Source organism: Centropristis striata, chromosome 23 (assembly GCF_030273125.1).
Source record: "Centropristis striata isolate RG_2023a ecotype Rhode Island chromosome 23, C.striata_1.0, whole genome shotgun sequence".
Taxonomy (NCBI): domain Eukaryota; kingdom Metazoa; phylum Chordata; class Actinopteri; order Perciformes; family Serranidae; genus Centropristis; species Centropristis striata.
This window is the reverse complement of record NC_081539.1, coordinates 2284987-2299234: the sequence shown is the minus strand read 5'-3', so window position 1 is coordinate 2299234 and position 14248 is coordinate 2284987. Positions and strand designations below refer to the sequence as shown.

At 39.1% G+C, this 14248-nt stretch overlaps 1 protein-coding gene across 2 annotated transcripts in view; it reads right to left on the bottom strand.

Annotated features, from left to right (window-relative positions):
* The window catches only part of LOC131961783 (NACHT, LRR and PYD domains-containing protein 12-like), a 28149-nt gene extending 14256 nt beyond the window's left edge, over positions 1-13893 (bottom strand). Inside the window, exons 1-11 of one of the 2 annotated variants that reach the window (XM_059326676.1) lie at positions 13655-13893; positions 13312-13428; positions 12969-13085; positions 12626-12742; positions 12108-12232; positions 10185-12033; positions 9155-9328; positions 7805-7978; positions 7034-7207; positions 5846-6018; positions 1992-4382 (exon numbers count right to left, since the gene is read on the bottom strand). In XM_059326676.1, the coding sequence (XP_059182659.1) occupies positions 4378-4382; positions 5846-6018; positions 7034-7207; positions 7805-7978; positions 9155-9328; positions 10185-12033; positions 12108-12232; positions 12626-12742; positions 12969-13085; positions 13312-13428; positions 13655-13785 (3156 nt within the window). In that variant the 5' untranslated portion in view covers positions 13786-13893 and the 3' untranslated portion in view covers positions 1992-4377. Of the gene's footprint in view, positions 1-1991; positions 4383-5845; positions 6019-7033; positions 7208-7804; positions 7979-9154; positions 9329-10184; positions 12034-12107; positions 12233-12625; positions 12743-12968; positions 13086-13311; positions 13429-13654 lie in introns of those variants that run through there. The other variant, XM_059326675.1, reaches the window with a different exon arrangement.
* Positions 13894-14248: the final 355 nt, after the last annotated feature.

The following is a 14248-nucleotide window of genomic DNA, read 5'->3' as shown; positions in this document are numbered from 1 at the left end:
GTCACATGACATCATATCATTGGACAACAACACACGCCCAGTTTAACTGGAGCTACTTGTACTCGTATATCAAGTGTTACAGATAAGGTGACAAGGTTAACTATCCACACCATGAAACACACTGCATTAACAACACATCAAGCACAGACTGAGAACAGAAACTCCTACAGCTCCTAAAACAGTCTTGCCAGGTGTTACTTACCTGCAGTGTACATGAACAAAGTTTCAGCCATAATAACCTGGACTATATATGTCACAAATGACTGTAAATTTTACTGCATGTACTGTACCCCAGTTATTTGTCCCCATTTGACCCTGGTCTTCTCCTCCTCCTACACTCCTTGAGTAACCTGCCACCTCTAGTCATTTCAATGAGGCACATTTATAATCACCAACTATTTTTAGAGTTTGGCTCTTTTGGGGAACACTATTGCAGGAAGGTGTTGTGAAACCAGCCTTAGCTGACTGAAACTCAAATGTCTTTTGTTCAGACAAAATTATTTTTATTTGAGTTTTATTTGTATTAGTTGTACTCACACATCAAGTGTTACAGATAAGGTGACAAGGTTAACTATCCACACCATAAGCAAAGAAACACACTGCATTAAAAACACATCAAGCACAGACTGAGAACAAAAACTCCTACAGCGTTGTCACATTCCTGTTGTTGAACTAAATCAGTCCTGCCAGGTGTTATTTACCTGCAGTGTACATGAACAAAGTTTCAGCCATAATAAGCTGCACTGTATGTGTCACAAATGACTGGAAAATTAGTCTGAACAACTTGAACTGTGACACATCAGAGTGATATCTAATGCTGCATTTTTTAAATATATAACCAGAGCAGCTGCAAATATAAAAATGTGACCAAACACCTCACTGATACACAATATTAAACATGAAAATCTCATATTTATTGATCAACACTGATCAATTAAACATACAGTTTAAGAAACTCAGACTGAGCTGTCTCGCTTTAAACGAGCTCATTGAATGTGTGATCTATTATATATTATATGAATGAAATCTATTTTTGTACTACAATGGTGTAGACCAACCAATAAAAAGAGAAAAAGAATAAATAATACAGGTTTGATTATTAACTTAAAGAATTCAGCTCTAGCTAACTACCTACATAAATAAATGTGTCAAGTCTATTGCATTTTCCACATAGACAGCTGTTTAAATCACACTAATATCCCGCTGTAACGTATTAACCACATCCACACTGATGGATCAATGTTTCCAAAAACAGCCAACAACCAACTCCAAAGTGACCGTTAAGCGTTAACACGAACGTTAGCTACATTTCTTTGCTAACCAAAGTTAAACTAACTTTTATAAAACTTCTTCTAATAGTTAACTTAAAATCACATCACATAGATGGAATAAATTAACTTGTTTTATCTTCGACTGTAAGTAAAAAACATCCTTTACCTCGCTCCCATACTGCCTAAATTACACCCTAAACACCGGGAGTTACCGTTTCTGGAACATTTTCCGTTACTGTCGTTATCGGTTACCACATCTGCCTACACTGCTTTTCAAAATGAACTTGAACGGACATACAAAATAAAAGCTTATGAACTAAAACTTTCCAGCTCCTCCTAAAGTTCAGTTTGGGGTAATTTATCTGACAGTTGTAATAACATGTGAAACACACAGCTTTTACCTCTCTTCTCCAAAGACACCCGGTGGAACAACACAGCCAAGTTCACCCAGAATAAAAGCTAACGGGAGGCTAAGCTAGCTGGCTAACCGTTCCCGGTATTTCGGCCCATTAGCTTAGCATTAGCTCGTTATAAACCGTCCTGAGTTGGTCTCTTTGTCCCAGTGAAAGTTTTCTGAGCTTTCCTATAAATGAAACAATAAAAACAGACAGCTCTGGGATGGTTTGTTGTCGCTCCGCTCTCATCCATCGAACCTTCTAGAAGCTTCCACACAAGCACAAGCTGCCAAAAGTCAAAATAAATAAACACAGACTCAATAAAGAGCTTACAAATTCATTTATTATACAATATGTGCCAGAAATTATATTAAACAATGTAGGCATTCATTGATACAACAAAACATTAATGTATATTTATTTTCATTTCAATTATTTTATTATTTTCCCTTTTATTTATTTTTTCTTGTTTGTCATTAAACTTCTTTATTTTTGTTTTATTTCTTTTTATTTTCCCACATTTATATTTCTATGTATATTTTTTCCAGTGTCCAATGAAAGCACCTTTCTATTTCTATTCTTTTTTTGTCTTTGTATAAACACTTATTTTAAAAATTAAATTAAGGCATTCGTTCAAATAATGCAACATAAATGTATATGTCTGTTTTTGTTTATTAAATATTTTTTACGTTATTGTCCCTTTGTATTTCCCCCCTTGTCTCCACAAACTTCATTTTTTTTTGTGTTTGTTTTTATTCTATTTATTTATACAATTATTTTCATTGTCCGATGAAAGTTTTTTTTTCAAGGCCCTGACACACATTCCCATAATGGTAAATTGTGCTTTAATAATTCTCTACAATGCCAGGAATATAATGTCAGGATAACTCAGAATCACCTCATTTATCTCTTAATGTAACTTAATTGTTCTGCCTAAAACAGTCACATTTTAAATAATTTAATGATCAGCCTTATAAAGCTCATCATGCGTAATTTATCTGTAACTGCACAATGTAAACACAGGTTACTAAATTCCTTAAACTCAGAGAAAAAAAAATGCTGCTTGAGTTTAAATGTTTTTCTCAGTGTTTGCCTTAACAAGCAGGTATACAGCTGTACCTAATAAAGTGACCACTGAGTGGACAGATTGTCTTTCTGATGAGTCTCTGAAGGAGGCAGGAGAGGAAATGATTTACCTCACTGCACATGAGTTTGTGTCTGGTGTGAGCAAACACTTTCTGATTGTGAGACAAAGTCAAATCTGTAAGAGGAAATCTGAGCTTTAGTTTTAAATCCTAAAAACTGATTAAATGTTTATATTCTGTATTTCTTATCTATTCTGGTCTATTGGCACTGATGGGAGACTGGGCCTGAACTCTTGAAATCCAGGTGAGTCGTTAGAAAAACTTGCTTCATTTACATCAACACGCAGAACATTTATATTCAGAGGAGCTGGATTGTGGAGATTTATATCAGACTACAATTAAAACAGAATCTGAATATCAGGAATTGTGCTTTTATTTTTCCTGCAGTAATACAAACTGCGATACAAATATTAAAACGGATGAAAAATGTGAAATGTGAATTTTTCTGGTGTTGTTCAGTGTTTGACAAAGGAGAAAAAGAGACACAACCGTCACAGTCTCATTCACTCCTACTGGACATTTGGAATCACCAGTTAAACCTAAGTTGCATGTTTTCTAACTGTGGGAGGAAGCTGGAGGACCCGGAGAGAACCCACGCTGACACGGGGAGAACATGCAGACTCCACACAGAAGAGCCCGAGATGGGTTCAAACCTGTGACCCTGTGAGGCGACAGTACTAACTGTTGCACCTTCAGTTTACAACATTTTATTTTGACAATGGATCATGATATAGGGTTTTTTGGTAGTAACAAAACCACAGAAATTACCAGCTGACTTTACAGTTTTTAGCTCTTTTTTCTACAAAAAACAATCTGACTTGAAAATACTCTTTAAAAAAGCGATAAGAAAAAATCTGCACATGATGATAATAAAAGGCAAGTTTGGAGCCTAATAATACTATTTAAGGAAGATTGAAGAAGGAAGCAGTTTAAACTACAGTTTGTTGGTTTTCACTGTGTGAGAGAGAAAGTCAAAACAGAATCCTGTTTCAGTTGGTCGACTTCAGTGAAGCTTTGATTCAGTTCACACTTTAGTTTTGACAGTTTTCTCCTCCTGTCCAGGTGGAAATTCAGGTGGAGGAGGTGTGTGAGTGTGGAGGAGTCTCAGTGTGTCTGCACACTGCAAAAAAGGTGTGTCTAAAAACAAGATAAAAACACTAGATCTGGGGGAAATTATACTGCTGCCTAGACAGATAATTTCACTTGACAAGAAATAAGCATGTTGTACGCTTAAAATAAGAAACTAACTCTTAAAACAAGCAGAGTGCACTGCAAATTATTTGTTTCTTACCAAGATATACAGTAAGAAACTTCAGATTTAGAGGTGTTAGATAATTTATCTTGTTTTAAGAGTTAATTTATTATCTTAAGTGTTCAACATGCTTATTTCTAGATTCAGCAATCTTAATTTAAGAAATCTTTATTTAGTCACCACTTTTTTGCAGTGCAGAGACTGTGTAGAAGGACAGAGCAGCAGCGGAGCAGTCCAGATAATCTGATGATACTCTGTCACATCCAGAGGAACACACAGGGAGGATGGGGGACTGGACTTTACTGAAGATCACTTCAATCTGATGAGAAGAACACAGACACCAGAAGAGATGAATCAGAGTTTACAGAGACTCCCTTCATCAGCTGTCAGTCAGTGATGCAGCACATCCAGTTTAACCTCCTGAACCAGAGAATTATACAATTTACAGCCTCATTCCATCATTTACAAAGAAACTAATCATCTATTGACAGAAGATATAAATGTTGTAGTGTCCTTAAAACAAAGTCTTCAGCTTTCTGAATCAGAAAACGACTCGTTTGTTGTCCAAACCTCATCTTTTTACAAAGTATTTGTGCCTGTCTGCTGGTAGTTTTCCCACTGCTCTACTCTACCTGGCAGCCACGCCCCCTCATCAACTCAACTCACCTCACCTGTGAGCTCACCTGCAGTGATGAACTCTGGCAGCCCTGGCTGCCTGATCTTCAGTGCCAGACTGTTCTTTGTGATATGCAAGACTTTCTAGTGTTTTTTTCCTGGACTGATGGTGATCGCCTCAGCCGTCAGTCCCTGAACTGGAAGTTCAGCTTGCTCCCTCGCCTGGTCCTCAAGCTGGCCCCAGCTTTGTGGGAGCTTCCCCGATTGTCACGTTACTGTTCCCTGCCACAGAACTGTCTGTGAGAGTTGGCTGCCTGTCCTCGCCACACTCACCTGCACTGGCATCTGCCAGTGGCGTTTCCACCCCTCTCTGCCTGTATTGAACTGTGCTTTCTAAGACAGTGTAGTAAAGAACATTGCTGACTGTCTGCCTGAGCGTGCTGCATTTGGGTCCACAACCAACCCATTATAGTATTAACAATAAATCCATACAAATAAACTTGGTAAATGTAACATCTAGTAATCAATACATTCTTGATAATTCTCTCATCATCCCACTGTCACAGTTGGTATCGCTGAAAACTAAAAATTCCATACTTTAAAAGACATTAATTGCACAGCGATCGCATTAATGTTAATTATTTCCAGAGAAATTAACCATATTTCATCTTTAAAAATTTCAAATGTGTAGTCTGATGCAGTCTGTCATAAAATTATTGAACTACACAAGACAGATATCAGCTGGTAACTCTGAACTAAAGCAGAGGTTCTGCTCTGCAGAAAGACCACATGATTACTAATTGTAATGATGCTTCTATAAAACAAGAGGCTTCAGTCAGACTGATCTCAGAGCTGTGACAAAGATGAACTGATCAAGTGTTTAGTGTTGAAATGAGAGAACAAACACTTTGAGATCAGATTTGTTGAATAATGACAGCTGTCTGTAGATGTTGTGATGCTGTCAGCTGTAAACCACATTTATTTCCTAGAGACATGAACACAACAAGCTTCTGGCTGATCTGATTGGCTGACTGTTCTCTCTCTGTGTTTCTGTCACCATTCTCCTCTCACAGCTTCACTTAGAAGGTCGGAGATTTACAGGAAATACTTGATCTTTCTCTGATACTAACTGTGTTCAGTACAATACTGCTGAAACCCTCTACTGACCCAGAGTCTCCAGTCTGCAGTGTGGACTCTTCTTCAGATCAAACAGGAGCTTCATGTCTGAATCCTTCAGCCTGTTGATGCTAAGGTGCAGCTCTCTCAGATGGGAGGGGTTGGACTTCACAGCTGAGGCCAGAGAAGCACAGCTGATCTCTGACAAACTGCAGTTCCTCAACCTGAATAAAGAATAAATGATGTGGCTTTAGAAAACAAAATTCCTGCTTAATATCATTCAGTGTTTAATAATGTGTTCAGAGCTGGAGAAGCTTTAGAATGAACAAGTTTAGAAAATGGAAACTCCTGAACTAAACATGATAGAGGTTAAAAAGTTCTGTGAGTACACTGACATCAAATCAGACATGATGTTATAAAGAGGTGTGACACAAAGCTGGAATATTTCAAACCAAAGTTTTCCTTTTGTATGTGTTGTATCATAAATTTAAAACAGATTAAATGAACCATCAAATGTTCTGCTCTCCACCGTTTTTGTGGTCCCTCGTAACACGCTGCTCTAACCGCATTTCTTCATCACATTTCACCGTCATATTACTTCTAACGTCAAATTATTAGAACAACATTCTCTTACATTCAGAATTTTGGGAAAATGGAAATAAAAGATATTGACAATATTTCTTTTAGGAAGAGTATACATTTAAATATCTTCAGTTTAAACTATTCAGTCAGTAGAAGCATCAGATAGTTTCATAACAATGCTGGAAAAAGAAACTACTGAATATATTTGTGGTCTGACAGGTGAAAGAGATGACCTGGCACATTTATTATATTTGTTTTTTGAATGTTTATGATGTGAAATATGATATTAAAATCTTCTCCCTATTGTTGCTGCTGTTGTTGTTCTGTGAATATGTTCAGCTTTTATTCTCATATTTATCTACAACCTTTTATACTACTTGTGCTCTAATTAAGTTATATTGTACAACAATCAAATACATACAATCAAAAAATCAAGAGGTTCAGAGTGAATGATCCAGTGGATGATTTGTCTTCTTATATTCAGTATTAAGTGTGCAGCTCAACACTGCTCTGCCACAGTTAATGGACTAAACCACTGAAGAAGAAAACAGACTTTAGCTTTCAGATCCTCGGTGTGGATCAGTATAATATCACCCTTATGTCAACACAACTTTCACATCATATTCACTCAGCAAAGAAGGAAAAATGGTGTCTGACCCCAGAGTCTCCAGTCTGCAGTTTGGACTCTGCAGAAGATCACACAGCAGCTTCACTCCTGAATCCTGCAGCTTGTTGAAGTTCAGCTCCAGCTTTCTCAGATGGGAGGGGTTGGACTTGAGAGCTAAGGCCAGAGAAGCACAGCTGATCGCTGACAACTTGCAGCCACTCAATCTGAATAAAGAATGAATTATGCAGATAAAAATAGATTTATAATCCAATCAGATGTTTTCAGGTTTTAATGTGCAGCTCAACATTACTGTCATAATCAATGAGCTTTCCTCTAAAATGAGTAGAGTGACTGTAATTGTGTTATTGTGGATCATCATGATGTCAGCCTTCTACAGACATCATCCAAATGTCACCACAACATTCATAAAACTATTCATGTCAACACAGATAATTAACATGCTGCTGCTGTCAGTCAGGTCTGTCATTAGAGGATCAATACTATATTGATCCTTTTTTTAAAATATGACTTCAGCAGTTTAAATAAAACATTAGTTTAGAGGATCTTTTGTATGCAGATGTGACCATTAACAACAATTATAAACATTCATTTGCTTTAAGAACCAACAGCGGATATTTTCTACACTTTATATAAAAAGTCTTTAGTTACTGCACACTAAATTTAGTACAAGAAAAATATAATGTGAACAAAAAGAAATGTCCAACTTTATGAATGTTATGAAATGTTGTCAAGTATATAAATTATGTTCCATTGTTGATAAATCATATTAGATCTATAAAAGTAACAGTTAGTGAACTGACCCCAGAGTCTCCAGTCTGCAGTTTGGATTCTGCAGAAAATCACACAGCAGCTTCACTCCTGAATCCTGCAGCGTGTTGTAGCTCAGCTCCAGCTCTCTCAGATGGGAGGGGTTGGACTTCAGAGCTGAGGCCATAGAAACACAGCTGATCTTTGAAAAATCGCACTTCTGCAATCTAAAAAAGAATAAATGATATGACTTTAGAAGAAAAAGTTTCCTGCTTGAAAATCATTCAGTGTTTAATGTGTTCAGAGCTGAAGAAGCTTTAGAAGGAACAACGTTAGAAAATGGAAACTTCCGAAAAAGGAAATGGAAAATGGAAACTTCCGAAAGCACACTTCCGTAAGAACTCAACTTGATGGAGGTTAAATAACAAGTTGTGAGTACACTAACATCAAATCAGACATGTTGAATTCAAAATTAACTGTTTCCCCTGATTCACAACAATCATGTTATATTCTGAAAAACACTAAAACAGATGATTTCTTTGGAGTCTAAAAATGGTGAAATTAAATAAATAGGACTTTATATAATAAATAAATGAGGTAAATTCACCAACCTGATTGTCTAATTTCTAAGCACAGATTGAGGCTTTTCTCATCAACACACAGCTGACTGAGTGTGAGCTCTGCTTCATCCTCAGTCCTCTTTAGAACCGGATCAGATGTTCAGAGTAAAGTGAGATACCTGAACAATAATACCTGCTAGTTTCTCAACGTTTTCAGAGTGTTTGTTCCTTTTGACTACTGACTATATTTACAGAGAAACCAGCTGTTCAGGTAACCTGACACTGCTAGATGTTTTGTTCCACAGAACCGTCTGGGAAGCCGACATTGTAAACTGTTTGGAAAAAGGCAGACACTTTCAAAAATAGCTGCCAGGTGATTGGATGAACTATCTGTCAATCAGCGTCTATCACAGGCTGCTGAAGCCAGTTGGGAGAAGAGCTAATATCAGCTAACAATTGATATTATTGCAGCACCTTCACTCGCCTCTTTCTGTTTGATTGTTTTATACAACGACAAGAAAGATTTGACCTGAGCTGAGATTGTTTCCAACAAACTGGTGTCGTCACACATATCTAAATCGCCGTAGCAATCAGTAGCTCCTCACTGGACAGGATTGGTCCAAACTACTGGTGGTTCAGACCCAAACACATGACCTGAAGCCTGACCGCATGGATTTTGGTGATATGTGAGTCCAAGTGCAAGAGAACGGACTGACAGACTGGGTTATAGATACGTGCTCAGTCAAACTCAGCAAACAAATGAACCAAACTAAATCTGAAATTTCAATAATTGTGTAAATTCAGCAGATATACACTGTGTGTGAGCACAACACAGGAACTGACCTCAGAGTCTCCAGTCTGCAGTTTGGACTCTCCAGTCCAGCACACAGCCGATTCACTCCTGAATCCTGCAGGGGGTTTCCACTCAGGTCCAGCTCTCTCAGATGGGAGGGGTTGGACTTCAGAGCTGAGGCCACAACTTCACAGTGAGTCTCAGAGAGTTGACATTGAAGAAGTCTGTGATTACAGAAAATATAACATTTTAAATATAATACTTTAAACTGACCTCTTTTCATCTCACATTTATTCCATGAAATGACTCCTGTTGCATTCATAGTAGAATTACTTCTAAAGATTATTGCATCCAATGAAAACAGCTCATGTAAAAAATGACTAACATCAAGGTGACCAGGTTCATAGAGAAAACAAGGAGGAGATTTTAAAAAATGCTCCTTCTTAATTCATTGTTGGGAACTAAATGTAAAGTTAGAGCTTTTATTTAAAAGAACTGGAGATGTTTTGTTATTCTACATGGAGAATGGCATCCCTCCACATCCTCCCAAAACAAGCAAGAATTATAGATTCGGTAGAAACTGGGAAACATTCCTTCATATGAAATAGTTCAGAAACTGCTGAGAAGAAATATGATAGAAATAATTGATTGAAGCTACGTTGAGAACAATAAAACTCCAGTGACATAATTTCCAGTAGAAGAATATATTACATGTCTGTCTGTCTATACAAAGAATAATAAATAGAGAGGACATGATGCAGACACTGTACACGATGTCAAACAGGCTGTGTGTTGTGATTCAATGATGAGTGTGGAAACATTTCCAGCACACACTCTTTAGTTTTCTGGGCTGGATTTGTATGAAGCCTCCATCACTCCGACAGACAGATAGGAGATGATGACGTTGGCAGTGAAACATGTAGAATGTTTTCAATAAGCAGGTTTTATGGTAGTTTAAGAAAACTTTGATAGTGTGCAGCTTTTATACTGTGCATGTGTGTAAAGTGTGTATCTTTACTCTAACACTGATGCTTCAGCTTTACATTGCTGTATAATGTTGATGATCACATCTGGACTTACCGAGCTTTCCTGCAGTTCCTCACAGCTGGAATCAGTCTCCGTTTTCCCTCCTCTGATGTGCTGTACTTCCACAGGTCCAACACATCTATAACCTCCTCTGACATCTGCAGCATGTAAGCCAGAGCTGAGCAGTGGATATCAGAGATGCACTTCTTTGCTCTGTTCTCTGACTTCAGGAATTCTTGGATCTCTTGATGGACTGAGAGGTCGTTCATCTCCGTCAGACAGTGGAAGATGTTGATGCTTCTGTCAGGAGAGATCTTCTCAATGTCCATCTCCTCCAGGATGCTTCCGCCATGAGAGATCAAACCAGTGTTCATCCTCTTAAGGTTGTTGATGGCTCTCTGGATGACTTCTGGACTGTTGTCTGTCTGACCCAGCAGGCCTCCTAACAGTCTCTGGTTGGACTCCAGAGAGAGGCCATGAAGGAAGCGGACAAACAGGTCCAGGTGGCCATTTTTACTATCAAGGGATTTCTCCATGGCTTTCTTCAGGAAGTCAGGAAGGGAAAGTTTACTGTTGTCATTACCCCAATATGTCCACAGAAAACTGTCCAGTCCCTTTGTGTTCCTGCTGGCGTGACAGTGGAACATGTAGACTGCAGCAAGAAACTCCTGAACGCTCAGATGAACAAAGCAATAGACTGTTTTCTGGAAGATCACACTCTCTCTTTTGAAGATCTCTGTACAAACTCCTGAGTACAACGAGGCCTCTGTGACATGGAGACCACAGCGCTCCAGGTCTTCTTGGTAGAACATGATGTTTCCTTTCTGCAGCTCTTCAAACGCCAGCCTCCCCAGCTTCAGAAGAACTTCTCTGTCAGCCACCATCAGCTCCTGTGGACTCTTCTCATGTCCCTCATCATACTTCTGCTTCTTCTTCTTGGTCTGAACCAGCAGGAAGTGTGAGTACAGGTCAGTCAGGGTCTTGGGCAGCTCTCCTCTCTGCTCTGTAGTCAACATGTGGTCCAGAACTGTGGCAGTGATCCAGCAGAAGACTGGGATCAGACACATGATGTGAAGGCTCCTGGATGTCTGGATGTGTGAGATGATTGTGCTGAACCGCTCTTCATCACTGACCCTCCTCCTGAAGTACTCCTCCATCTGGGCGTCAGTGAAGCCTCGTACTTCTGTCACCCTGTCAACAAACACAGGAGGGATCTGATTGGCCGCCGCAGGTCGGGAAGTTATCCAGATGAGAGCCGACGGAAGCAGATTCCCCTCGATGAGGTTTGTCAGCAGCATGTTGACCGATGACTTCTGTGTGACATCAGACACAATCTCCTTGTTGTTGAAATGCATCAAAAGTCTGCTTTCATCCAGGCCATCAAAGATGAACAGAAGTTTACAGACGGCGAGCTTCTCTGCTGGGACCTTCTGTAATGTTGGATGGAAAACATGGAGCAGCTCCAGAAGACTGTACTGCTCATCTCTGATCAAGTTCAGCTCCCTGAACGAAAGCGGAATCACCACACTGACATCTTGGTTCTCCAAACCCTCTGCCCAGTCCAGACTGAACTTCTGCACCAAGAAGGTTTTTCCAACACCAGCGACACCGTTCGTCAGAACCAATCTGATGCGTCCCTGTTGGTCAGGTAAGGCTTTAAAGATGTCCTGGCACTTGATCGGAATGCCGTGGACGTTCTTCTTCTTGGAAGCTGTCTCCAGCTGCATCACCTCATGTTGGGTATTAACCTCTTCACTCTGTCCCTCTGTGATGTAGAGCTCAGTGTAGATCGTGTTGAGGAGGGTTCCACTTCCTGTTCCATCACTTCCTTCAGTCACATGTTCACATCTCCTCCTCAAACTGATCTTATGTTCCTGTAAAACCTCCTGCAGACCACCAATCACTAAAAAAGAGGGGAAAAAGTTAAAGAAATAGTTTTTAAACATGATGACATCAGCGAAAGACCTTCAGTCTTACTTTGCACAGTGCTGGTCTGACTGGCTGTCTGCAGTCCAGGTCTTGTTCTGTATCTCTCGCCACACATTGGATCAGAGTCGTGTCCTGATGAAGCAGACTGGCCACCTGAGGATCCTGGTTCATCACTGGAGTTCACAGGAGAGTTGGTTAAATATGAGTTAGCAAATATGTTTAGTAGAAATGGAATATGCAGGCACAAAATGTACCTGACAGATTACAGAGAAACTACAGACTCTGCTCTATGTCTGGACTGAAATCTGCAAACACAAGTTTCAGTCATATCACATGAATCATTGATGAATTCTCTTCATTTAAGCTCTAAATACACAAACTGCTGTTCCTGCAGATGATAAGGAGGTTTAATATTTTGTATTAGTGCTCTAAGATTGAAAGACAGGTTTTCTAGGTGACTACCAGCTGTCACTGATATGAAGAGGAAGATGGAAAAATGTTTTCTCTTTGTGTCACAAAAAAAAGACTGAAATGAATCATAGAAATGAGTTAGTATCAGTTCTTACTTTGTGTCTGAGGGTCCAGGTTCATTACTGAAGTTCAGAGGATAATCTTTGGACCAGTCACTCTTCACAGACAGACATCCAGATACTACAGACTCTGCTGTCTGTCTGGACTGAAACCTGCAAAAACAAAATAAGTTTCAGTCATGTAAGCATGTTCAACTTCTATTTATTGAAGCACTTTATACACAAACTGCTGTTCCTGCAGATAATAAGGAGGTTTAATTGTTTGTATTAGTGCTCTTAGATTGGATTACATTTTTTCTGGGTGACTAACAGCCATCACTGATATGAAGAGGAAACTGGAATGAATGATTCCTAGAAATCAGTTAGTATCAGTTCTTACTTTGTGCGTGAGGGTCCAGGTTCATTACTGAAGTTCAGAGGATAATCTTTGGACCAGTCACTCTTCACAGACAGACATCCAGATACTACAGACTCTGCTATCTGTCTGGACTGAAACCTGCAAAAACAAAATAAGTTTCAGTCATATAAACATGTTCAACTTCTATTTATTGAAGCACTTTATACACAAACTGCTGTTCCTGCAGATGATAAGGAGGTTTAATAGTTTGTATTAGTGCTCTTAGATTGGATTACATTTTTTCTAGGTGACTAACAGCTGTCATTGATATGAAGAGGAAACTGGAATGAATGATTCCTAGAAATGAGTTAGTATCAGTTCTTACTTTGTGCCTGAGGGTCCAGCTTCATTACTGAAGTTCAGAGGATAATCTTTGGACCAGTCACTCTTCACAGACAGACATCCAGATACTACAGACTCTGCTATCTGTCTGGACTGAAACCTGCAAAAACAAAATAAGTTTCAGTCATGTAAACATGTTCAACTTCTATTTATTGAAGCACTTTATACACAAACTGCTGTTCCTGCAGATAATAAGGAGGTTTAATAGTTTGTATTAGTGCTCTTAGATTGGATTACATTTTTTCTAGGTGACTAACATTTGTCACTGATATGAAGAGGAAACTGGAATGAATGATTCCTAGAAATGAGTTAGTATCAGTTCTTACTTTGTGCCTGAGGGTCCAGCTTCATTACTGAAGTTCAGAGGATAATCTTTGGACCAGTCACTCTTCACAGACAGACATCCAGATACTACAGACTCTGCTCCGTCCTCCTCTTCCTCCACACGATCACTCATCTTCTGATCTGAAGTCAGTCTGAGAGGGAGAACAGCAGACTGTTAACTCTGAACATTAAAGGAGAACAAGTTTGTTCAAGTCAATTCAGACCCAAAACTCAGAGAGAACACACACACACACACACAGTATAGTAAAACCACTCATCTTCTGATCTGAAGTCAGTCTGAGAGGGAAAACAGCAACACTGACTGTTAACTCGGAACATTAAAGGAGAACAAGTTTGTTCAAGTCAATTCACACCCAAAACTCAGAGAACACACACACACACACACACACACACAAAACCACTCAGCCCTCCTCTTCCTTTGAGCCTGGTCTTGTTGTTTGTTTACAGCAGCTCTACTGTGTATTATTCAGCCATCATGACTTTTCTTCAACTTGTCGTCCTCCCTGTTCTGTTGTGATGACTCACAATGGAGTCTGAGCTGACTCATTGTTCCCTCCCTGTTCTCATGAGCCGAG